The sequence below is a fragment of the Chionomys nivalis genome, chromosome 15 (assembly GCF_950005125.1).
Source record: "Chionomys nivalis chromosome 15, mChiNiv1.1, whole genome shotgun sequence".
NCBI lineage: Eukaryota > Metazoa > Chordata > Mammalia > Rodentia > Cricetidae > Chionomys > Chionomys nivalis.
The window spans coordinates 5,611,012-5,637,911 of record NC_080100.1 but is presented as its reverse complement, the minus strand read 5'-3'; the positions used below and the strand labels follow the sequence as shown (position 1 = coordinate 5,637,911).

General features: G+C 41.0%; 1 protein-coding gene across 1 annotated transcript; it reads right to left on the bottom strand.

Moving 5' to 3' along the window:
* Positions 1-13,679: 13,679 nt before the first annotated feature.
* LOC130887503 (zinc finger protein 728-like) lies at positions 13,680-23,622 on the bottom strand. The gene is made up of 4 exons (XM_057789989.1): positions 23,539-23,622; positions 18,938-19,064; positions 17,916-18,011; positions 13,680-17,179 (listed from the first exon to the last, which is right to left on the bottom strand). Exons 2-4 carry the CDS (start codon positions 19,059-19,061, stop codon positions 15,738-15,740), a joined length of 1,662 nt encoding a protein of 553 aa, XP_057645972.1. The 5' UTR covers positions 19,062-19,064; positions 23,539-23,622; the 3' UTR covers positions 13,680-15,737.
* Between the last annotated feature and the right edge of the window lie 3,278 nt (positions 23,623-26,900).

The following is a 26,900-nucleotide window of genomic DNA, read 5'->3' as shown; positions in this document are numbered from 1 at the left end:
TCTGTGGGTGGTTTTATTGACGCTAATTGCTGTAGGAGAATCTAGACTATCAGATGTTGGCACTGCACCTTGTTGTATGTGCTGCTCTTGATCAGAATGCCCTGGGTTTATGAAAATGCTGGCTGATCCCAAGCCAGAGTGAAAAAGACAGAATACAGCATGTCTCCATGGTTTTTAGTTCACACAATGCCTTTAGATTTCTGCTGTGTTCTCCTGGCCTGCCTTCCATGGATGAAGATGTTCTGCCAGTGTGCTGAAATGACCCACCTTCCTTACCTAATTAGTTTTTGGTCATGCCATTTATTACCACTATAGAAATCAAACTTGGTAAAGAATGTTGCAAGGGCCAGGCGGTGGTGGTGCACGCCTTTAATCCCAGCACTCGGGAGGCAGAGGCAGGTGGATCTCTGTGAGTTCGAGGCCAGCCTGGTCTACAAGAGGTAGTTCCAGGACAGGAACCAAAAGCTACGGAGAAACCCTGTCTCGAAAAATCAAAAAAAAAAAAAAAAAAAAAAAAAAAAGAATGTTGCAAGGTTTTGCATCTTAGTACAACAGTTAACACTGAAGCCTCCTTACTGGTGATAGTATCACAAGGCTTTGAAGTTTCTTCAAACTTATCTCACCCTCAACAATTACACTAAAAAAAAAAAATACAAAAAAAAAAACTGTTCCAAAGAATATTATAAAGACTTTATTGCTTTTTATCAGCAATTTAACACGAAAAAGATCATATTGGAAAGGAATCCTATAAAATAAAAGAAAATCAAATCTGATTACATGGAACATGAGAAAATCATATTTAAGAGAAACTATTATAAACACCAATGATAGGTTATATGACACACATTCATATCAGGAAGTTTTCTTTGTTAAGAAAACTTACAGATATAAATTGTGTAATGACTTTTATTGAAATTCCATTCTGATTCACCCCTAGTGAATTTATATTATGTAGAAACCTACTTAAGTCTCTAGCAGTAATCTTGTCCAACATATACACCTTATAACCTATTTCTTATAGCATAAATATTTAGTGAACGTGAAGAGTGTTGTAGGATATTTGGTCACATTGTTTACCCTAAGATTGCCTTATTCACTGGAAAACCTGCTTGTAATTATATTGTAGTTCAACCACACACACACACACACACACACACACACTTAAGAGCATTCTCCTTGAATATTGTAAACAGGGTTAAATAAAATCAACCATAAGTCAAAATGCAGAGCAAGAAAACAGGTGAGAGGAAGTGAACATAGGACAAAACTAAAGAGAGTAAGCGGGAGTCAGGAGGACAGATAAAGAAATACACAGGAAGTAGAAAAGAGGAACAGCGAGTCTGATGAGTAGAGTTGTGATGTGTCTGCTCAGCGTAATTTTTTTCCTGGCTATTTTTTGAGGTATCCATAAGTATTCAGTAATTTATTCTTTACTATATTTCCTAACTTGTTGAAATATAATATTTTGAAGTTTATCCTGATGATCTTTTGGATTTCCATGGAACCTGATTTAATCACTTCCCTCTATACTGAGTTTTATTAATTTAGTCTGGGTCTCTCTTCACTCAAGTCTCCCTTTCTGTTAAATTTAGTTAGGCATTGAGGAATCTCATTCAACTTATTAACGAACCAACTGTTTGATTAATTCTTTTATTGTTAAAGTTTTTACTTCATGAATTCTATCCTAATTTTTATTATTCATTAGTTCTCATCTATGCTGTATTTAAAATAGGCTCATCCTTTTTTTCTATATCTTTGAGTTGCGTCATTAAATTACTTACTAAGGAACTTAATATTTAAATTAAGAACTTTTCAGTATAAGAATTCAAATGAAGATACAGAGGTTATATTGATTAATTGAGGCCAGAAACCCATTGATTGTGGTTGGGAGCATTTGTTTGGTGAGATCCTGCATAGTATAAAGAAGAAAATTGCCTGAAAACAATAATTCTTCTGTCTCCTGCTTTCTGACTGTGAGTGGAACATGACCACTTGCTTGAAGCAACTCTTTTCTTAGTCATCTCACCATGTTTGGTGGTTTGAATAAGAATTGACTAGGATACCAATATTTGGACACTTAGTCAATTGGGAATGGTTCTATTTGAAAAGGATTAAGAAGTATGACCTTATTAAAGGAAGTGTGTCATAGTGGGCATTTTCAGGTTTCAAAAGCCAAATCTAGGCCCAGTGTTTCACTCTTTCTGTTACCTAAAGATCCTGATGAGCCCTCAACCATTCCTCCATCACGTCTCCATGGCCCCTACCAAGATGATGAAGGGATAAACTTCTCACAAGGTAAGCAAGCTCCAACTAAATGCTTTCTTTATCAGACTTGCTATATCATCAGGTCAAACACAATAACAGAACACTGATTAAAACAGAAGTTGGTACCAGAGAGCTGGGCATATACCCAAAAGATGCTCAATCATACAACAAGGACATCTGTTCAGCTATGTTCATAGCAGCATTATTTGTAATAACCATGAATTGGAAACAACCTAGATGACCCTCACCCGAACAATGGTTAATGAAAATATGGCACATTTCCACATTGAAGTACTACTCAGAGGAAAACAAAACAAAACAATGACATCTTGAAATTTGCATGCAAATGGATGGAACTAGCAAAAAAAATCCTGAATGAGGTATTCAGAAAGATGAACATGGTATGTACTCACTCATAAATGGATACTAGCTGTAAAGCAAAGGACATTGAGCCTATAGTTCATGATCCTAGAGAAGTTAAGTAACATGGTGAACCCTAAGAAAAACATGCATATATCCACCTGGAAAGGGGAAATACACAAGATTGCCTGACAAAATTGGAAGCATGGGGGTGGGGGGAAAGGGAGAGGAGGGGAAAAGTGAAGGAGAAGGAAAACTTGAGGGAAAGCGATGGTTGAGATGGGGGGAAGGACAGAGAAGGGAGCTAGAAAGATTTTTTTTGAAGGAGCCATTATGGTGCTGGCAAGAAACCTGGCACTGGGGAGATTTCCAGGAGTCCACAGGAGTTCTGCTATGATCCTATGCAATAGAGGAGAGCATGCCCAAACTGGCCTTGGCCTGTAGTCAGATTGATAAGTATCTTAATTGTCACCATAGAACGTCATGGAGCAGCTGACTGAAGCAGAGGCAAAGACTCGCAGCAGAGCACTGGCCTGAGCTGCCAAAGTTCAGTTAAAGAGTAGGAATGAAAATATGAGCAAAGAGGTCAAGACCATGATGGGGACACCCACTGAAGCAGTCTACCTGAGCTATGGGAGCTCACCAACTTCAGCCAGACAGAGATGAAACCAGCGTCGGTCCATCTAGTCTCTGAATGTGGAGGACAGTTGTAGGACTGGGACGGACTGTGGGGTCAGTGGCAGGATTTGTCCCTACTGCTTGTACCGACTTTTGGGAACCTATATTCTTTGGATGTATACCTTGTTAAGCCTGAATATAGTATAGAACCTTCCCCCAAAGCAATGTGCCTTGCTGTCTTTGATGAGTGGGTAGGGGTTGAGTTGGGGGGAGGTGGAGGAAATGGGAAGAGTGGAGGTACTTGGAACTGAAATTGGTATGTACAATGAAAAGAGACAGTTTGTTTTCTTTTAAAAGAACAAGAAATTATTTAAAAAAAAAAGATTTAACATGTAAAAGCAAGAATATGAGAAGTCAGCATGGCTGTACTCGCCCGAGCTTATGAACTCATGCAGCTGTTTCAGAGTAGCTACAATGGCAAGCACCTGGGAACCTGAGCTCAGTTTGCCAGCCAGTCACAGCCTGTAGCAGGAGCACTGAAAGCAACCTGTGACCTGCCCAGGCAGAGCAGGCAATGAGGGACTGGCAAGCATGTATATTCCCTACAAAGCTTAATCCTACAGTAATATTATAGCAAAATGGTTCACTTTTAGGCCTTTTTGAATTACAAATAACCAGGCATGTATAAACTTCTGTGGAGGACTACAAGAAGGATGCCCTAAGAGTCATTATCACCTAAAGAGTTTCCTTAGGTGCTGTCTACTGGTGTCAGATCTGCTGTATGGGACACTTAAGAAGAATAAGAGTTAACAAAACCACCCCACCAATTAATGCATATGTGAACATCCAGGAGGGATCCAATAGCTGTTTTATATTATACCAACTTTTTTTAAAAAAATATGAGTAGTCAAGGGCTATAACCTCTGCCCTTAATAAATCAATTTGTTAGGGGGCAATGAGAGCAAGAGAGGGGAGTATATACATTACCCATCCTGTGTTATACCCTCTTTGGTGAAAGCAGGCTGGACGTACATCTCTTACCAGAACCCATATTGGCGTTGTGACATGCTGAGTAAAAACACAAGCATACCCTCTCCCACAAGTTAGCAGGGGGCTGGTGGTTGCCATTGAAGGGAGATAGGATCACTCCATCTTACCAGGGGCTGGGATGTGTTCCCTGGCTGGGATGCCCAGTGCTTGTAAGCTGGGCGGAATCCTTTGTCACCAAAACTGAGGACACTCACATGGAAAAGGACCTCTGTTAAGGCCAGATGAGGATCTCTCCTAGTCTCTGGTGTTATCGTCCTGGCCAACAGTTCCTCCCGAGCTGTTGGTCCTCCCCACAATGGCTTTTCCCTGTAGACTATAGGATATGCCAGAGATACGGAAAATCTTCCAGGAGCCCAGAAAATCATTGAATTTTTGAGAGAAATAGGCTTGACCATACATGCAGAATCATAGACACACATACACTTACAAATAATTAAAAATAAGATAAATATGTTAAAATGTAATGCTATTCTGAGTTTATATGTCACATCTATTTATCATCTGTCTATAATCTATCTACTATCTGTTATCGTTCTATCTATCTGTTAATCATTCTATTTTTCTTGCATCTATATTCTATGTATCATCTATATATCTATCTATTTTCTATCTATTTATTTTGCTTATCAGTGTGTCAATATATACTTAAATTGCTTAGCCAAAAAAAGGTACTAAAGGGTCAAAAAATAAGTAAGGGGAGAAATAGAATTTTGAGGAGAAAACAGAGTTTTAACAATAGTCCCTAGATTTTTGGTTTTCTTCTGTCCCATACTAGGTGGCTCTTCTGATGTGAGACAGAAACTATAAATTTTCTTCTAGCAACATGCTTGGATTTAGAGGGGAGTCACACTCTTAACTCCAAAGCAAACTTTGATTTTTAATTGAATTGGGACTCCAACTTTTCTAAGAATTAAAGAGATATAGGTGTTTAGGCAGTGAAATAGAACATGTGACAGGAACCATGGCTCAATCCTTTGAGTTTTTATTGGAATCTGAAAAAGTCAGGGTGACAGGAGGGTGGGGAGTGGAGGAGGGGACTTCATGGAACTGTATCTTTATTTGAAGTGCAGGGGTCCCTGTTAAGATCTTGTTTTTTGGCAAATGATTGCCAATTAGTTTGATATTGTATCCAAAATGATAGTGTCTGATAAATCATTCAGTTTAGGGACATCCAGGAGATTAGTTAGTCCTATCTAGTTAATCCCTAAAAGTGGTTTCCTCAGGAAGAAGATAGACAATGCTCCAACTAAAGTCATGTCACCAATCAAGGGCTCCAGAATCAACCATATTGTCCCATGAATCTGAATACTTCTCACTCCTGCTCTACAAAAGTACCTTTTGATCTCCAAATCAATCTCACAATTTCCTGCAAAATTAATCTGAAGGTTCAGAATAATTTGTCTTTTGTTTACAATTCTGTATAAACCTTAACACCACTGACTCTAAGGGGCTGCTGACGCACAGTTACTCTGTGAAACTGAAGGAGCTGAGGTGGGCATCTGCTCCCCACACAGCTGGCTCTATGGTTTCTTGAAAGAGCTTCTCTATAAATTGCAAATAAAGGGCCCCGTGTGCTTTACCACCTTATTTAGCCATTCTATGATGTAGGTGGATCTTCTATGTGTTACTTTCATTGGTCAAATAAAGAGACTGCCTTGGCCTTTGATAGGACAGCATCTTAGATAGGCAGAGTGGACAGAACAGAATGCTGGGAGAAAGAAGCAGAGTCAGGCAGATGCCATGATTCCCCTTCCCAAGACAGACTCTGGCTAGACTAATGCCAGTAAGCCACAACCTCGTGGTGACATACAGATTATTAGAAATGGGTTAGTCAAGATGTGAGAGTTAGCCAATAAGAAGCTACAGATAATGGGCCAAGCAGTGTTAAATGAATAGTTTCTGTGTTATTATTTCTGGGGCTAAGATAGCTGTGCGGGAGCCGGGCGGGATGAAAAGCAGGCCAGCTTGCCTCATCACTACAATTCTACTCTTTCAGCATCTGGACAATGAACCCAGGTGGGCAGACTGCAGACGTGCATGCCCAGGTGCACAGTTGGCTCCTTGCCCTCCAACAACACCAGTACATGACATAGGCAGCTGGCCTCAAGGCCGTGGCTCCAGCAGCTCCAGCCAAGAAGCCCAAGAGCCAGCGGCACTCAACTAAAGTTCAGCCCCAGGTAGGAGGGGCACACACGGACAGCAGCAGCATGAAGCTGTGGCCACAGCTGCATTCACCTACCAGCTGTCGAGAGTCAAAGGTCGCAGGAGCTGTGGGGCCACACTGCAGCAGCCAGCTTCGGCCTCTCTCTGCGGAACAGGCACTCTCACAGATGACAGGTCGGTCATTCCACCCTGCCTGCCAGCACCCCTCTGAGAGGGACAGCTGACAATCAACAGTAAACAGGGGTGGTGTAGTGAGCTGCATGAAGCCACACCTGATGGCAATGTAGAGAGCTGCGTGGAGTCACACCTGATGGTGCTGGCTCCCGCCCTCCGCGATCCCGAAAGCGAGTGCTCTCTGTGATAATCAACTCCTATGGCTAAAGCCTGACTTATGCTATTATCATGCAATGACTGTCAGCTGCTTGCATATGCGTGAACCTATGGGCAGTGCCCACCTGGCAATCTGAGGTTGGCGGCCCAGGCCTACTTAAGGGCTGGGAGAGGTGGGCCCGAGAGAGAGAGGAAGAGAGAAGGGAAAAGATTGCTGTGAATAAAGTCCTGGAATAAACTGCAGTGAGAAGAGCTCTGGTGGTCGCGTCATCCTTGCTGGACAAGGGGGGTTGCGACAGTTGGTGGCCCGTACGGGGATCCTCCAAACCTCTCTCCGTGGAGCCCAGAACTTGCTGCAGTCAGGGGGTGCACCGATATCCTCAGGTAAGAGGACCGCGAAAAGCGGGTTTTCTGCTCTCACCGGTAGAAATAGGGAGAGCAGGATAAGAGTAGAGCCGTGATAAGAAGCGGACGGGTTAAAAGTGAAAAAGTACAAATCTAATATTTGTTCAAGATGGGCGCTTCATTTTCACATCCAATTTTTTTAACTCTTAAAGGTGTCAAAACAGTTTGGAGGCTAGTGTGGCATTGTTTGAGAGATCAAAAGTATAATGAAACAATAGAGAATAGCCAGGCTGCCTTAGAGATTCAACAGGAGGAGAAATCTGAGAGAGCAGCCTCTAAAAAGGTTATGTTTGCTGGGTCAGGTAAAGGAACGAGGAAAAAGGACCCAGGAAAAGGAAAAACAGGTTTACATACTAATCTGTCAGAACTGGAGGAGTGGGATATTTCCACTCACTCAGAGTCTGATGATGAGGAGGAAGAGGAGGGCTTTTATGTGGTCCCTCTAGAATCTATCCGTAAGATCAAGAGGAAAGAAAGGGAGGAACAGAAGAAAAAACAACTTGAAAGTACAAGAAGGAGTGTAACTCCTTCGGCCCCCCCTCAGTATCCTGAGGTCATGGGAGCAGAAGGAGGGACTTCTTTCAGTCCTGGAGTATGGAAGGAAGTCAGAGCAGACATGATAACCCAGAAAGGAGATAGAATGATGACTGCTTTCCCAGTGTTTCAAGATCAGCAAGGCAACAGATATCATGAGCCCTTAGATTTCAAAGTTATTAAAACGTTGGCAGAGTCTGTCCGGACCTATGGCGTTTCAGCCTCCTTTATGGTGGCTCAGGTGGAGGCTTTGCATAGGTATGCTATGACTCCAGCTGATTGGATGAATCTTGCAAAGGCTTGCTTATCCCCTGGTCAATATTTGGATTGGAAAGCTTCTTTAATTGAATTTGCCAATGGCCAGGCTGCGATAAATTTGGCAGCTGGAGGAGCTCAAGCAGAATGGGATACGGATATGCTACTCGGACAAGGTAGATTTGCCAATCAGCAAAATGGATATCCACCTCAGGTGTATGAGCAAATTAACAATCTTGCTACTCGAGCCTGGAAGTCTTTACCCAATAGAGGGGAAGTAAGAGGTAATTTGACAAAGATTATCCAAGGACCTACAGAGCCTTTTTCTGATTTTGTGGCTAGACTGGTGGAAGCGGCAGGAAAGATATTTGGTGATCCTGACACGGCTATGCCATTAGTCAAGCAGTTAGCATATGAACAATGTACTAAAGAATGCAGGGCAGCTATCACTCCTTACAAGAACAGAGGGTTGGAATATTGGATGAGAGCATGTAGAGAGTTAGGAGGTCCGTTAACCAATTCTGGGCTAGCTGCTGCTGTACTCCGGCTAAGTAAAAACGGGAACAATATGGGAACTTGCTTTCGTTGTGGCAAGGCAGGCCATATAAGGCGTAACTGCCCTCAGGGAAGAAGCACTCAGCAGGGACATGCCCAGGAAGCTGGAAATGGTCAATGCCCAATTCCAGGACTATGCCCCAGATGTAGAAAAGGAAGGCATTGGGCAATTGGGTGTAGGTCAGTAAAAGATATTAATGGACAACCCTTAGTAAATGTTACTGTGCCAAAAAACGGACAGCGGGGCCCCCGGCCTCAGGGCCCCCAAATATATGGGGCAATGGAAGATCAGAGCAGAGAAGGGAGTCACGAGCAGTGGCCAACCTTCAGACATCCCAAGGACCGCGGCGAGCTACTACAGGTTCAGCAGGATTGGACCTCCGTGCCACTACCAGACTTGTATTGACACCTCAAATGGGGGTCCAAACTGTAGATTCTGACTTTCAGGGCCCCCTTCAGCCTGGCACGGTGGGTCTATTGATAGGGAGATCATCTACCACCTTAAGAGGCTTACGAGTTCACCCAGGGATAATTGATCCAGACTATACAGGTATTGTTAAAATCATGGTTGAGTCGCCTAAAGGCATTACCGCAATTTCTCCAGGTGATAGGATAGCTCAAATTGTTATTTTGCCTAGTCTACATGACAAACATCCAGCTAAAAACATTGAAAGAGGAGATAAAGGATTTGGTTCATCAGGTACAGACTTAACATTTTTATCCTTGGATTTGGACCAAAGGCCTATTTTACAATTAACTGTTAATGGAGTCAAGATCACAGGCCTTTTGGATACAGGAGCAGATAAAAGTATCATAGCTAGTAAAGATTGGCCACGAGGATGGCCTATACAGACCTCATCACACACCTTACAAGGATTAGGATATGCAGGTGCTCCTAATGTTAGTGCAAATTTGTTAAATTGGCAAGATACAGAGGGTCATTCCGGAGTAATTCAACCTTACGTTCTTGAACTTCCAGTATCATTATGGGGAAGAGATCTCATGAAATCTATGGGATTTAAATTAAGTAACGAATATTCAGAAAAAGCTCAAACCATTATGAAAAATATGGGCTGCCATCTGAATTTTGGACAAGAACAGAAAGATCAGATAATGGTAGAACTAAGAAAACCCAGACAAGGGATGGGTTTTTCTTAGGGGCCACTGGGGAAGGAATTCCCATTACTTGGAAAACAGAGGAGCCAGTGTGGGTTCCTCAGTGGCCTCTTTCCTCTGAGAAGCTCATGGCTGCCAATGATTTAATAATGGAACAGTTAACTCTAGGCCATATTAAACCATCCATTTCCCCCTGGAACACACCTATCTTTGTAATCAGGAAAAAATCGGGAAAGTGGCGCCTATTACATGATTTGCGAGCTGTTAACAACCAAATGCAAGTCATGGGACCGGTACAACGCGGGTTGCCATTGCTATCCTCTTTGCCTGCCTCCTGGCCTATTATTGTAATAGATATAAAAGATTGTTTTTTCTCCATTCCCTTGTTTGATAAAGACAGCGAGAGATTTGCCTTTACGGTTCCATCTCTTAATCATGAAGAGCCAGACAAAAGATATGAGTGGGTTGTCTTACCACAGGGGATGGCCAATAGTGCTACAATGTGTCAGCTATATGTGGGGGAGACTATTACACCCCTGAGAGAAAAATTTCCCACTCTAAGATGCGTTCATTATATGGACGATATATTGCTGGCTGCCAAGAATGAACAAGTGTTAGATCAGGCCTATGTGGAACTTATTAAGCTACTTGAAAGGAGAGGGCTGCATGTAGCTCCTGAAAAGGTACAAAAGGATAAAATTGTTAATTATTTAGGAGTAAGAGTTAGTGAGAAAAAGATCATCCCTCAAAAGATAGAATTAAGGAAAGATAATTTAAAAACGCTAAATGATTTTCAAAAGCTATTAGGTGATATAAATTGGATTAGATGTTATTTGAAGCTACCAAACTACGAGTTAAAGCCTCTGTATAATGTCTTAAATGGAGACTCTGCTTTGGATTCTCCAAGGCATTTGACTACTGAGGCACGAGAAGCATTAAAAAATGTGGAAAACAGGTTGCAAGACGCTTTCCTACAAAGGATACAAGAGGGTCAAGATATTGCTTTATGCATTCTTCCCTCATATTATCAGCCCACAGGACTCTTATGGCAGAGTGGACCATTGCTTTGGATCTATCCTAAGATATCTCCAGCTAAATCTCTTGAGCATTATCCTACCGCTGTAGCGACTTTGGCATTAACCGGAATTCAGCAGTGCCTACAATATTTTGGGGTTGCTCCTGCAACCATTATAGTGCCTTATTCCAGCCATCAAGTAAAGATTTTATGTGCTACCTTAGACGAGTGGGCCATCTTGCGTTGCTCCTATCCAGGGTCTATAGATTGCCACTATCCTAAACATCCATTGCTGACTTTCTTTAAGGAACACCCAGTTATATTTCCTAAAATTACTACTTTACAACCCATTCCAGGAGCCAGTGTTATTTTTACAGATGGATCTAAGACCGGTTGTGGCGCTTATATGGTAGATTCCTTGGAGCCTGTTATACATCAATTTTCTCCTGGAGCCCCTCAACAGATTGAATTGGCAATTGTAATAGAAGTGTTTAAGGTCTGTCCTTTTGCATTCAATTTAATTTCAGATTCATGTTATGTCGTTAATGTCTTAAGATCCTTAGAATGCACGGGACCCATTAGGCCTTCCAGTCCCGTACATGTGCTACTTGTACAATTACAGCTTTTACTCTGGCAGCGAAAAAATCCTTTTTTTGTACAGCATATCCGTGCACATACGGGATTACCAGGTCCTTTAGCTGAGGGCAATGACAAAGTAGATCGTTGTACCAGACAAGAATGGATATTTCTCGCCTCTGCTTTGCAGAGAGCATATGATTTTCATAAGGAATTTCATGTTAATGCTAAAACCCTACAACAAAAATTTAATATCTCTCGTGCTGATGCACGGAAAGTGGTTGTAGATTGTCCACAATGTATTGTTTATCATCATCCTCAAACCTTGGGAGTCAATCCACGGGGGTTACTCCCTCTTAAAATTTGGCAAATGGATGTTACACATATTTCAGAATTTGGTAAGCTGAAATATGTGCATGTTTCAGTTGATACATGTTCTGGCATTATTCATGCCACACCCATGACAGGTGAAAAGGCAACTCAGGTGATTGCTCATTGTCTAGAAGCATGGGCAGCCTGGGGCAAGCCTCAACAATTAAAGACTGATAATGGTCCTGCTTATACTGGACAAAAATTCACCTCATTTTGTCAACGTATGGGTGTTCAATTGACACATGGACTGCCATACAATCCACAAGGACAAGGCATTGTGGAACGTGCCCATCGATCTCTAAAGGAGATACTTCAAAAACAAAAAGGGGGAATAGGCCATGAGCAAACCCCTAAGAATAGACTTTCTTTAGCCTTATTTACTTTAAATTTTTTGAACCTGGATAATTCCAATCAGTCTGCCGCAGACAGGCATTCATGTCCGTCCAGTCCTTCAAAAGGAATGGTGACCTGGAAGGATGCTTTAACAGGGGTCTGGCATGGACCCGATCCCGTGCTGGCATGGGCACGAGGAGCTGTTTGTGTTTTTCCACAGGATCATTTGGACCCTATTTGGGTGCCAGAACGCCTGGTGAGGAAGGTGCAAGTGCAGACAGAGGCAGAAAAGGATCCTGTACCTGTTCCTCACCCGCTCAACGAAGAAAATGATGGCGGAGCTGCAGTGGGAGATTCTGTCAGCCTTTCCCAAGCTGATGCCAGTTCGCCATGACCTGGATTATCACAGCCATGAATCATCTGAAGGAGTGGGTGGGAATAGGAGCCCTAGGAGGCTTAATGGTGCTTGCCTCCCTGGTATGCCTGTGGTGCGTCTGTCACATAAGGGTTTCACAGCAATGCAATGCAGTTATGATCATTCAGGCCTTCACGGTCATTGAAGCAGGACAGTCTCCCCAAGTTTGGCTATCTTAAAAGAGATAGAAGCGAGCACAGGATGCGAGGCTTGCGCACTGCACTTGAGGTAAGCATACATCAACCTCAAGAAGAGCAAGTCTGATTGCATGTGGGTTGGTGTCCAGCTCCCACCTCTGTAAAAAGACACCGGACAGGTCTAGTGTTCGCTGGGTGGATGACATCTGGACGGACACTAGCACATGTTCCATTTTTAACAGAGATCAGACCTCTACTCTTGCCTGTAGCTTTATAAAACAAAAAGGGGGAACTGTAGTGAGCTGCATGAAGCCACACCTGATGGCAATGTAGAGAGCTGCGTGGAGTCACACCTGATGGTGCTGGCTCCCGCCCTCCGCGATCCCGAAAGCGAGTGCTCTCTGTGATAATCAACTCCTATGGCTAAAGCCTGACTTATGCTATTATCATGCAATGACTGTCAGCTGCTTGCATATGCGTGAACCTATGGGCAGTGCCCACCTGGCAATCTGAGGTTGGCGGCCCAGGCCTACTTAAGGGCTGGGAGAGGTGGGCCCGAGAGAGAGAGGAAGAGAGAAGGGAAAAGATTGCTGTGAATAAAGTCCTGGAATAAACTGCAGTGAGAAGAGCTCTGGTGGTCGCGTCATCCTTGCTGGACAAGGGGGGTTGCGACAGGGTGGAAAATTGTATCAGACCCTTATGTCTAATGATTAGTGAGGAACTTCTATGGTTCTTTAGGCCACAGCCATATGTGCACATGATATCACTGGATGAGCCAAAAATTGGTTCTGATTCCTGGGGTCAGCCCTTATGGTGAACCGAAAAAGGAAAGAAAAAATGCCTTCCTAACTAGATGGGGAGATAAACAGAAAGGAAGGAATATGGGTCCCAATGCTTACTTGTCAAAGGGATTGATGGGCCTTTCAAAGGAAGGAAAGGACACTCACCCGCTGATGGGACTGAGGGGGCCCTTCCAAAGTTGGAAAGGACGGGGGTCCCTATGCTTACCCGCAGAAGGAACCGAGGGGTCTTTCACCAAAAGTACACCTTTGGGTGTGCTGTGCCGCACTGCCAGTGAGGAGAGGAAGATGACAAGACCCTGTGCCGGGCAAATACAAAAATCACAGCAACAATGAAAAAAGGACTCTAAGCAGGTGAGCTCAAAACCTATTAGAAGCCCCTGTCCCAGGGGCCAGATATTGCTGAGCCCTAAGGTTTTCCTTAGGGGAGGGGGTGAAAAGGCATGACATCAATAAACACAGACGCCGGGAGTCAGGTAGGTTTACAGCAGACTCATTTGTTTAATAAGAAAAACTTATATGCCCTCCCAGCAATCAGGCCTTCTGATTTATTGACACGTGACATTTCATGCTCATCTCTCATTGGCTAGGCACAATCAGGACCTCTGACAGCACCTGTTGCTCGGTCCTCAGGAAACACTGCTTGGTTGCTCCTTATTGATAGAACCTCGGGCAGACTCCAGCTTGGCTCCTTTTGGCTTGGTTGGCCGTAACTTCCAAGATATGATTTTTTGGGTGTTAAATTGCAGATAAAAAGCAATAAAGTCTTTGTAATATTCTTTGCAACAGTATCATTTTCAGTGAAGTTTAAGTGTGACTTATGGTTGAAGAAACTTCAAAACCTTGTGACATTATTTGCGGTACGGAGCCTTCTATGTTAACTAAGGTAATAAGAAATGGTAAAGTCTTGCAATATTCTTTTGTTTGTTTGTTTTGTTTTTCAAGACAGGGTTTCTCTGCAGCTTTGGGACCTGTCCAGCAACTAACTCTTGTAGACCAGGCTGACCTCGATCTCACAGAGATCCGCCTGCCTCTGCCTCCCAAGGGTGGTGTGCAACCACCACCAAGCTTAAGTCTTGCAATATTCTTTACCCTGTTTGATTTCTATTGTGGTGATAAATGCCATGGCCAAACAATAATTAGGGGGACAAAGAGGGCCATTTCAGTTGCCAGAAGACTCGTGAAAGACCTTGTCATTCTCCACGGTCATATTCTTCCTCTCCAGTATGAACAGTCTGCTGTTGAGAATGTTATATGTAAGCATTAAAGTCTTTTGCTACATTCTTTAGACTTGTAGGGTTTCTCTCCAGAATGAATTCTTTGATGTTCCTTAAGGTTTCAGGTACAGTTGAGAGGTTTGCCATTCTAGATCTTTGTAAGGCTTTTCTCCAGTGTGAGTTATTTCATCCTGAGTTAGGTATGAAAACAGAGACTGTGCTTTCACTTCCCGGACACACAGACAGGAATAATCACACAGAAACTACACTAATTACAACATGTTTGGCCAACGGCTCACAATCCTACATAGTTCTTACATCTTAAATTAGCTCATTTCTATTAATCTATGTATCACCATGAGGCTGTGGCTTAATGGCAATATTCTGGTATCTTTCTCTTTTGGAACTTACATGGTTTCTCCTAGACCCTACCTACTCCTTCTTTCTATCTCTTTTTCCCGAATTTTCCACTTAGCATTAGGATATCCCGCCTAATTGAAGGGTTTTTATCTAGAATATATTTTGATATCTTTTAGAGTTTTAAGAAATAAGAAAACATATTATGAACATTTTGGCATTTGTATTATTTCACTGAAGTTTGAACTACCTTGTCTTGAGAAGTACTAGAAAGCTCATAAAAGTGTTTTCAAAATTGATGACACTAATGACATTTTTCTCCAGTATGAGTGATCAGGTGATTCAAGACTTCTTAGTAAGTACAAAAAAATCTTGGCATATTCTTCAGAATTTCTCTCACAAATGAATTCTTTGATGTTGCTTAAGGCCATAAGGCTTATAAAACACCTTGCCATTCTCCACACTTTTAATGTTTCTCTCCAATATGAAAAGCCTGGTGTTGAGAACGTGTGTTTAAGGTCTAAAGTCTTTGCCACATTCCTTGCACTAGTGGTTTTCTCCCAAGTGTGAGATAATTTGTGCTAAGTATGACTTTTTACATAGGGCTTTTTCATATTCTTCACAGTAGGGTTTCTTTCCAGAATGGATTATTAAATGAGAAAGATTCCATGAAGTTTTAAAGACATTGCCATATATTTAACACTTGTAGGGTTTCTCTCCTGTATGAATGCCCTTGTGTACAGAAAGTCATGATGGAACATAGAAGTCCTTGCCACATACCTGTAAGGTTTCTCACCTGTATAAATTATCTCATGTACTTTAAGGAATGATCCAGCATGAAACCTTGACACAAACGTCCCTCTTCTACGGTTTCTCTCCTGTATGAATCTTCTTGTGTGAATAAAGTCCTGAGGGACTACTGTAGGGTTTACCACAAACTTCACACTTGAAGGGTTTCTCTCCTGAATGAATCCTCTTGTGTAGAGATAGTCGTGATGGCCGATTAAAGGCCTTTCCACACACTTCACACTTGTAGGGATTCTCACCTGTATGAATTCTCCTGTGTTCAGAAAGTTGTGATGGGACATAGAAGGCCTTAGCACACACTTCACATTTGCAGGGTTTCTGTCCGGTATGAATCTTCTTGTGCACAGAAAGTCCTGATGGACTATTGTAGCCTTTGCCACATGTTTCACATTTATAGGGTTTCTCTCCTGTATGGCTCCTCTTGTGGATATAAAGTCCTGATGGACTATTGTAGGATTTGCCACACACTTCACACTTGTAGTGTTTCTCCCCTGAATGAATCCTTTTGTGTACAGAAACTTGTGATGGAACATGGAAGGCCTTGCCACATATTTCACACAGGTAGAGTTTCTGTCCAGTGTGAACCCTCTTGTGCACAGAAAGTGTTGAAGGTCTATTGTAGGCTTTGCCACATACTTCACACTTGTAGGGTTTCTCTTCTGTATGACAGCTCTTGTGTAGACACAGTAATGATGGATATGTGAAGGCCTTGCCACACACTTCACACTGGTAGGGCTTCTCTCCTGTATGAATCAATCTGTGTTTGGAAAGTAGTGATGAAGCATGGAAGGCCTTGCCACATACTTCACACTTGTACAGCTTTTCTCCTGTATGAACCCTCTTATGTACAGACAGTACTGATGAACAAATGAAGGCCTTGCCACACACTTCACACGCATAGGGTTTCTCTCCTGTATGAATCCTTTTGTGTTTAGAAAGTCGTGATGGAACAGAAAAGGCCTTGCCACATACTTCACACTGGTAGGGTTTCTCTCCTGTATGAATCTTCATGTGTAAAGAAAGTCGTGATGGACGATTAAAGGCCTTTCCACAAACTTCACAATTGTAGAATTTCACTCCTGTATGAATTTGCTTGTGTTCAGAAAATTGTGATGGATTGTAGAAGGCCTTGCCACAGACTTCACACTGGTAGGGATTCTTTCCTGTACGAATTCTCTTGTTTACAGAAAGCAGTGATGGAACACAGAAGGCCTTGTCAAATACTTCATAATTGTTTTGCTTCTCTCCCATATGAATTTTCTTGTGTCCAGAAAATACTGATGGACTTCTGAATGAATTGCCACACACACCGCCTTTGAAGGGCTTCTCTCCTGTGTGAATTCTCCTGTGCACACAAAGTAATGCTGGACTATGGAAGGCCTTGCCACATTCTTCACACTTATAATACGGCTTCATTCTTAAATGAATTTTCTGGTGGCTAATAGGTGAGTTCCAAGGAAAGGTTTTACCACATTCTTTGCCTGTATTGTGTTTTTTTCCTGGTGAGTTAAGGTTAAGAAATTAATGAAAAATGAGCAAAATTGTGTAAATTTATGTTTTGTTTTAAAAACAGAAGTGTTGACTCAAAGCTATATTTTCAATTTGAATAATGTTACATCCAAATTTCTAAAGCTGTATTCAGTGGAGCCTAATAGTGGAGCATCATGATAGGTAGAAATTATATAACATGAAGTAAAGATGAAACCCATAGAAACAAATGAATCTTAATCAATGTCAAACATGTAAGGAAGGCATAATATCCACAATTAAGAAAACAAAATGATTATGGTATTGTAAACGAGCCACTTACAGAAATATAGAAATGTTGTAGCGAAATGAACACAAAGTATAAAGTAGTCCGAGTCGGAAGACACATATTATTACAGTTCATATATATCCCAAATGCAGACTTTAAACTTTGGAAGGTATAAAGATAGGCTGCATAACTAGAAACCTGACCATAACAACTTCATATATTTCAAGAACTGAAGACAGGAGGATTTATGCACATTTCATGAATAAACATCTACTGACCAACTTAATTGACTTCATGGGAAAGGATAGAGCATAATAGAATCAATGCATCATAAACATCCTTTTTTCACAATAAAAATATAAAAGATCCTTAAACCATGACTTCCATCAGACATTGTGAGTCAATGTTCATAATGAAGCCTGGTTTTCTGGGGATCTCTGCCTATCCAGTCTGGCCTCTGTCCCCTCATCCCTACACACCTGTTTCCATGGCAGCTGCTGAGAGTCTCTTCATGTCTGAAGGGTCTCGTCTTTGCTCCAGAAATGTGACCAGGGAAGGCTTAGATGAAGCAAGTCCTGTTCATGGGAAAAGAGCACATCCTTATTAGTGTGGTCTCCTGGGGATCACATGTCCTCTCTAGGACTGTTTATAGAATAAGGGGATATAATCAAGGACTGTACAGGATGAGTTCCTCATGAGCTTCCTGATGGACACATCAGAATGCTTAAGAGACGTTTAGGATTTGCAGGTCCTGAGCTTCATGTCCCCCAGTTACAAAGGAAAATATTAAAATTACAAAGTGTGATATTCTTTTTACCATGTGTGCTTCCCACTCTTGCCACTTTATGACATTACCACCTCTACAAAAGATGGGAAGGTTTCACATACACAATAAAAATGTAAATCACTCTAAGGTATATGAATACTCTCCTAAATTTTCCCTAAAATTTGCACCATAAGTTTCATTTTGGAAGCACAAGCTTCCTTGAGATACTGTAGAAAGTAAGCAAGTTTATGATGACAGTTAAGAGTTCACCATGGAAGTTTTCCCCACGCATGTGGTAAAATATTACTTTCAGGTGTGTTCCTGTTGTTCATGCTCTGGAATATTTAATGATGCAAAGATGTGTTACATTTGCTTGATTAAATAAAATTCACCTGCAGCCAGGAGGATGAAGGTGACTGGATGTGGCATGAAAGAGCCTTGTGGAGAAGGGTTTTTAGTGGGGTTGGGAGAGAAAGGGCATTTTAGTAGAAACAAGCGAGGAGAGGAGGTGAGCTACTTGCTATTCAGCCTCTCTGAGGAGAACAAGTCCACCTCGACCTTTGAATCTTGAGTTCTTTAGAAGGACAGAGATTTATATGAGGGGCATGAGGTAACACAATTAACTCAGGTTGTGGCTCCTGTGGCACAACCACTGCTGGTACTGCTGGAGCTGCAGGTCCTGATTAGGAGTCAGGGCTTAAAATGAAGCAACAATTTTTAAAAAGCACAACACACCCAAGAACATAAGGTTGCTGAAATTCTCCAACATCACATCCTTGTACAAAGTCCACTGATCAGGGTCCAGCCATTCACACTCCTCTGCAGAGAAATCAATGGCCACATCGCTGAAAGACACCATTTCCTGAAACAAAGGAAAGGAATGAATACTAAATATTTTACAAATAAAAACAGCAGTAAAAACACAAATAACATACGTATGTCTGGATATAAATCTGAAGGTCACTCAGAGTGAGAAGAGAGCTAGAAGAACATCGGATAAAGGTGAGCTATGTCCCTAACATAAGTCTGATGCAGTTGTGATGTTGCACAGCGCTCATCACTAAGGAAAATGAATGGCAGAAGATTCTAGGAACTCCCATGGATATTTTACTTTTAAAAATGATACAATGGAGAGTGAGGGTATCTACAAAAGAGCATTATTGAGGCTGGAGAATTGGCTCAGTAGTAAAATGCACTGACTGCTCTTCCAAAGGACGTGGAGTGGATTCTCAGGAGCCAGGATTCTCATGGCTGCTCACATCTTGGTAGGTCACAGCAAGGTTTGATACACTAAGCAGCTGCTTGGTTTCCATGCCACATTTGTTTAGTCTTCCTGAACAATTTGACTGGCATTTAAAGCCCTCTGGCAACGTGGGCCTGTTCTACCCCTGGGATGCAGAGATGGCCTCCGTAACACCCCACTTCTAAGGAAGGCTTGGCAGGGCTCTGCTGCCACAGTATGAGCCAACTTGGCTGCCCCAGAGCTTAGACTGTGTTGTTGTTGTTGTTATCTGTTGATTCTTGCTATTTTGTTTTTCCTGCATAGTGGTAATAAGTCAGTATACATTGATTAACATTCTCTTGATGGGAAAAATTTTAAATGGGCAAAAATTAAAAAGTTCTAGTACCAAAACATTGCAGTTAGGACATTAAACACTCAAGCTGACACTGTTTAAATTCCTGGAGTTATTAGTCCTGCAATATATGGACAATATTCTCTTCTCCTGCTTGTCTGTCAAATGTATATTTAAATAAATGCTTAACTTTCATAGTAAATGAAAACAGCAAATTTTCTAATTTTGGGCTACTTCAACTGGGAAAACAATAATGTGCCAATCACTACTAATGATTTGGCTCTGCACTTTAAGAATCTTTCTGAAAATTCTATGACTAAGAAATATAACACCTGAAACAGAGCAGGTTATTAGCTGGAAAATTAATGTTGTTTGCTAGCTCATAGATTTAATCCCTTATTGGTAAAGAGCCTCGGTGATTATAACACAACTAAATAAAATGCAGGATGGATATTTGTTCTGTACTAATAATTGGCAGGTTGCAGTATCACCTCATGCAGGATCTATAATCACTGTGTGGTTTGAGCAGGTATGGCCCCCATGGATTCTTGTGCCTGAATGCTTGGCCCATGGGAAGTGGCATTATTAAGAGGTGTGCCATTGTTAGTGTGTGGAGTCAGGCTTTGAGGTCTCATACATGCTCAAGCCACACCCAATACTTGGCTGCCTAAGGGTCAAGATGTAGAATTCTCAGCTCCTTCTCCAGCACCATGTCTGCCTGCATGCCACCCACCATGATGATAAGACTAAAACCTCTGAACCATAAGCTCACCCCAATTAAATGTTTCCTTTGAAAGAACTGCCATGGTCATGGAGTCTACTCACAGCACAGAAACCGTAGCTAAGACAATCACTATCCAAAGGATACCTTTATGAGATTTTTAAAACATCCTCTGTAGGTTTTGCCTAAAATTACATCCAAAACTCTTATAGAGAATACTTTTAATGCTTTTATAAATGGCTTTTCATGGACAAGAGGTCCTATATTTTATATAAAAATTCCACATACTCCACAGAAAATATTTTACCCACTCCTGGGTTGTACAGCTCAACACTCTAAAGTTGCTACTATTAATCAACTTTTATGAAGTATTTTCCAACCACTGAATATTTTGAGTAGCCTCATGTATAAATTATCACATGAAGCATAGAAATATCTCTGTTCTCTATAAACTCTTAGTCTCAGGATAAATACATTTATTGGGTATGTTGAAAAAAAGTAACAAAAATTTAGCTTAAAGCTTATAAAATAGGCTGATAGTTAAATCTACAAACAGGAAATTTTAATTTACTGCAGTATATAACACATATGATTCAACTCTTGTTTAGGAAAATAGGTTTATTATATAACACTGCAAAAAAACAGAAGGTTTCAAATAGTAGCCATGTGATTTTCCTCCATCTTGACTAACGACCTCATCAGGATAAAAACCAACATGTAGTCAGCAGCCATCTTTAGAAAGACTGAAAAACACATGCCATGTGACCTCACCACCGCTTAGATTAAGAGGACCATGATATATAAAACCAACTAAGGCAGCACCTATGCACCTTAGTACAACTGTCCTCTTTATGAATTATTGTGTTTTCTTTATAGACTAAGCTTTGTAGTAAAAAGCAGGTATCTATGGTATTTTAGATTGGGATGGATTTTTTTATACCATTAAATTCAGAAGCCTATAATGATATATTCAAACTAAGAAAAACCTGACTGAAAGATGTATGTCTAATAACTCATGTCTTTGTTAAGTGTACGTTTAACCATTTATTTTTGTTAACACTAGACTTCTAAAACTTTTAAAATAAAAAACAACATATTTATGATAAGTAAGGTTTATATTCCTTATGTCTATTCAGTCTAGCAGAAACCACCTTAAATATATATGAGTAGCAGCTTTGTCTTTACAAATTATATTTATAGTTTAAAGTTTTACTTTAATGCTAAGAGAGCTTCAATTCAAAATTTAAGGCTCAAGTTTAACAGGGATAATACTGTGAAATGCTCAGCTTATAGAAGCTACTAACTTATTGTAAATTGTGAACGATAATTAAAACACACAAGTAGATGGTCAGTCAGTCACCTTATAAAAAAGTCAAGTCTTCCATGTGCTTGAAACAATGTTTCTAGTCAAGCTCAGCACAAATGTAATTCATTTGGGAGAACCTGTAGTCTTCTGTACATGTTTTCATATACACAAGGAAGTAATGACAAAGAAGTTTGTTGACAGTCAGGCATTCTTAAAAGATGGTCCTCAAAATCAATAGAGATATACTGAATATGACACCGAAAATATGTAACAATTAACACAGAGGTAATCTGAATTATACTGCCTGTTCTAATTTCTCCTTCTCTGATCTCTGATGTTTACAGAAAACTGTAGAATCATCAGTTTATCAGCAGCATTAACAAAATAAATGAATAACATGCCTCTAATAACTAAAATATAAAATTAATATTCTTATATGTCACAAAAATTTAAAAGAACAATGTAATCAGACTTAAGATGGAATTTTAAAAGCCAATAAGAAGTAAAAGGAATTTATAAAACATTTAAAAGTATTTCCTCTGGGCAATGTGATGCTTAAAACGTGCAAAGTTAATGGAATGTTTTATAAATTTTCTTAGAGGCCAAAAAGGCTGAAAAGAAATTACAAGTATTAGAAGTTATAATATCTTCAAATTTTCACCTATAAAAATTTTGGAACAGCCTGAGAAACTGTTCTATCTGACTACCTTTAGAATGTAGTGAAAACGAACGCTTTCCAGCTAGTTTTTCCTCCACGGAACAGTTATGCATTGAGATTGTTCATTTTTTATCATTTACAATATCAGCTGCATATATACTTGAATGTTTACTTGAAAAAAATTATTTTCTGCTTCAGAGTTGTCTATGTTTTTTTCACAACTTCTATGTATCCTGTTACCTAATAGGAGAGAATGCCTGAGCTCCAAATTGAAATTGTACAAAATATTAAAGACTTATAAATGATCAAACTATGGCAAGGGAGGTGATTTTAAAAAAGGCTCACAGACACCTACCCTCTAAGAAAGGAATTTTTTTCTATAGTATAAAGGCATTATTCTATTCCAAGCTTCTAGTGTACAACTAGTAATAAAGAGACGTCAGCTTGATGTCTGAAACTATGTCTATGTACGGGCCTATCTCTGCGGTCAGTTTTGCAGAGATTTGTGATAAAATTCACTATGGTCATGGATAGCTCCTCTCCCTGACTAGTCAGCTATGGAACACAGCACAAAGGTTTGGGAGCTCCAGTAAAATAACCGTCGTGTCGTATCTAGAACTTGGCTTTGTCAAATAACACTAAGCACGTCCTTCCTAGGTCTCTCATTATAACCAAATACTAATACAGTGCAGTAGGGACCAGAAACTGCACTCTCTTCTCTAGACCAATGAGAATCCTGACTACAGCCATTCAGAGTGAGTCCGCTGGTAGCAGCAGGCTTCCCTGGAGGTGCTGGACAGTGAGCTCCCGGCACAGCCTCGGGGGCCGCACCCGCCCCGCCCTGTCGGGGAGCGAGATCCCGGGAGAACTGGACCGGCAGGGAACCCAGCACCGACCCCATCGCCCTCTCCCTAGAGCGGACCTAAATCCTGGCGCAACCTAGGTTGGAACAGCACCTCCAAAGTGAGTTTCTTTCTGCTTCCCATGGCCCCGTGTCCACTCCTTTCACGATGGACCTACCGGCTCCCCCTGCACGATCCCTCAGACCTGCTGGGCTGCCCTCAACCCCGAACCAACCTGCGCTCAGAGATCCAACCGCAGCCTTGAAGTAAGAAACTTCACTCCGAATTGGAGGTAAGCGACTGAGGTTGGAACATGCGTAGAAGGAACTCAGAAGGCGACTGGGCGATCCTTGCTTGTGACGTCACAATGAATTGGACTACATTTCCCATAAGTCTATGTAACTTAGTTTCCTGTAGTCGCTGGATTGAAATCTCCAACTTCTGCCGCTAGAGGGACACATGCCGCGAGTCAGGCTGCATTAAAATCCTCAGCTTGCAAACTAAGATGGTTAGGTGTGAGTGGAGATCTTACAGTTATGTTTATTACATTTATTAGTTATTTTTAGTCACGTTACTGTGATTTCACACAAAAATATGCTTATTATAGACACTTACTACAGGGTAAAATATTAATTTCGACTCTTTTCTTTGAGATAATTACAAGTATCTCACATGGGAAAGTCACTGCTAAGATTTTGAAATGAATTCTGAGCAGAGGCGTGGTGGCAGCCACTTGGTGTCTGCCTCTTAAGAGCAGAGGCCCATGGATCACAGCTCCAGGGCTGCCTGATCTACAGAGTGAGTTCAAAGCTGATCTGGGCAATTTAAGAAAGGCTTGTATATTCTGTGAGATGGTGGTGTGTGCACTGTTCATTTACGCAGAAAGGTGAATCTTTTGAGTTCAAGAGCAACATGGTCTACAGCACGAGTTCTAGGACCACCAGGGCAACCCAGAAAACCCTGTGTTAAAAAAAAAATAGAAAAGAGAAAAAAGAAATAAAGGAAAACAGAAAAACCACCTGGTAGATGCCTCTTATGAGCAGAGGGCCAAGTCAAAAAAGGAGGAAGGAAGGGAGGGAGGGAGGGAGGGAGGGAGGGAGGGAAAGAAGGAAGGAAGGAAGGAAGGAAGGAAGGAAGGAAGGAAGGAAGGAAGGAAGGAAGGAAGGAAGGAAGGAAGACAAAGAGAGAAGCAAGCCTTTTATTAAAATGGAAAGAACAAAAAAGAATAGGAGGTAGCTGGGTGGCGTGTCAGATTCTATGAAGTCAGCAGGACCTTGGTTTTAGAGCACAACACTAAATTCAGCAACACAACAGAACTAAACAACATCTTGTGGGGCTGGAATATGGAGAACACATTCTGCTGTTGCAGGGTTACCATCGGGGAGTTTTGATCTCTTCTGGTTTGTTGTTGTTTCTCTGCCAGATGAAGAAATCAAAGAAAAAAATCTCAAATGCAACATGTAGCATCAGGGAAAACACCAAACCACAGGGGAGAACCCACAGGAAGAGAAGGGTTTTTATTAGGGCTGAGGAAACACAAACACAGCAGGGCAGAAGGAGGGAACCCTTGCTGAGCTGAGGCACCTTAGGAGCCTGAGTCCTGTCTCTGCAGGCAGGGCTTTGGAGGGTTTTTGAGGAATCTTCCTCTCCATGTTTGAGTTGTTAAGTATGGTGAAGGTGATGGTAGATCCCCAACTTGGGGTGAAACAGTCTTCATCCTTGAACTTTTGTGTTCTTATTTCTCTTTTGTACCCTACAGATTATCCAACTCCATCAAAGAGACTAGAACAGAGAGGTAAAGGCTCAGTGTATGAAGGTGCTCAATTTTCCATGTCTGATTAAATGTGTAGATGACCTCAGTAATGGAACTCCACTATCAGTATATAGAGAGAAATCTTTCGTCGTAGCATCAGCCTAGGATGTTTGGAGAATTTCCATGGGATCCATTTGGGGAAAAAATGAATTGACTGTTACCCAGTCCCTTCAATTTAATCATTTCCTTGTGCAACGGATGGTCAATTGAGATCTCATATGGCTCATGATTAGGAATCCTCAATAGGACTCCTTCACAGTTCTAGGAAGTTGTCACTGTACTAGGTTTCCACAACCTAAACCAAAATGCTCCTCAATTCCAGCTCTGTCTCTACCCCTCACACCTGACCCCTCTTGTTTTGGTCCCCACCAGTCTTGAGTCCATCTGGAAAATCTATTTTATTTCCCCTTCCCGGGAGTTTAATACATCCCCACAGACAACTCCTCTCTACATCTATAGGTTGAAGCTTTATTATCATTTATTTAATAAATAACATGCACTTATAAGTGGATACATACCATATTTGTCTTCTATAGGTTTTTCTCTCAGGATGCTTCTTTTCTAGTTCCATTAATATGTCTACAATCTGCATGATGTCATTTTAAAAATAGCTGGGAAATACTCTCTGTGTAAATGTACCTGTAGATGGTTTTCTTTGTCCTGCCAGACAGCTCGCAAATAATGACAGAGATACTTTTTGATTATAAAAGCAGAGCCAATAGCTTAGGTTTGCTGCTAACTAGCTCTTTCAACTTACATTAACCTATTTTTATCAAGCTGTTTTTGACTGGTTTATTTGCTTTATAACCTTTATTCTGTACTGCCCATGCTACTTGCTCCCTCTCTGTCTGACATCTCTCCCGTTCTCCTTGCCAGCATCCTGTGCCTGAAAACCCTGCCAAGCTATTGCCCATTCCATTTTCATTAAACCAATCAGAATGACACATCTTTACAATGCATGAAAAGATTCCAAATCTGGACCACATTTTGATGTTTCATTCTACCACTGAAGGACATCTAAGTTATTTCCAATTACTGACAATGATGATAGAGTGGTGTGGGATGTACTTCTGTATGTGTGTTGTTTTTATTGGCAAATGAAAAAAGCTGTTTTCACCAATGGTTTAGCAGAATAAAGACAAGGAGGGTCTGTCTGATTGATTCCAAAGTCTTTATCACATTCACCCTATCTATAGGGTTTCTATCCAGACTATTTTTTGATATCTCCTAGGGTCTGAAGAAGTATAAAACATTTTATGAAGATTTCAATGGTATAGCAAATCCTACCGCCAGTAGCGTTTAAGTTACCTGCCCACTTCGGTGTGGCCTCTTATACTATAAATGCTGATGTAAAGCGTACATTTGCACTCTCTTCTGGCTGCTGGATTCAATTCGTTTCCTGTTCATACAGAGGATTTTGATCTGTGTGTCTACCTTTAAATAAATAACCCTTTATTATACTAAATTCTGAGTTAGTGTGGGATTTCTTTTTAGCATCTATATTCATTTTAACATTTGTATTATTTTAAAGTTTGAACTACCTTGATTTGAGAAACAGTAGAAACCTTATTAAAGGTTTTTTTTTTTAACTTTTGACACTAATGACATTTGTAGACTACTATTAAATTAAGCCATCTCTATTAATCTATGTAACACTGTGAGGTTGTGGCTTACTGATAATGTTCTGGTATCTTTCTCCTTTGTTGTCATCTTGGCTTCCCCTTGATGATACATACTCACTCTTTTTGGATTTTCCCATACAGCTTTAGTAGTCAGTCAATAAA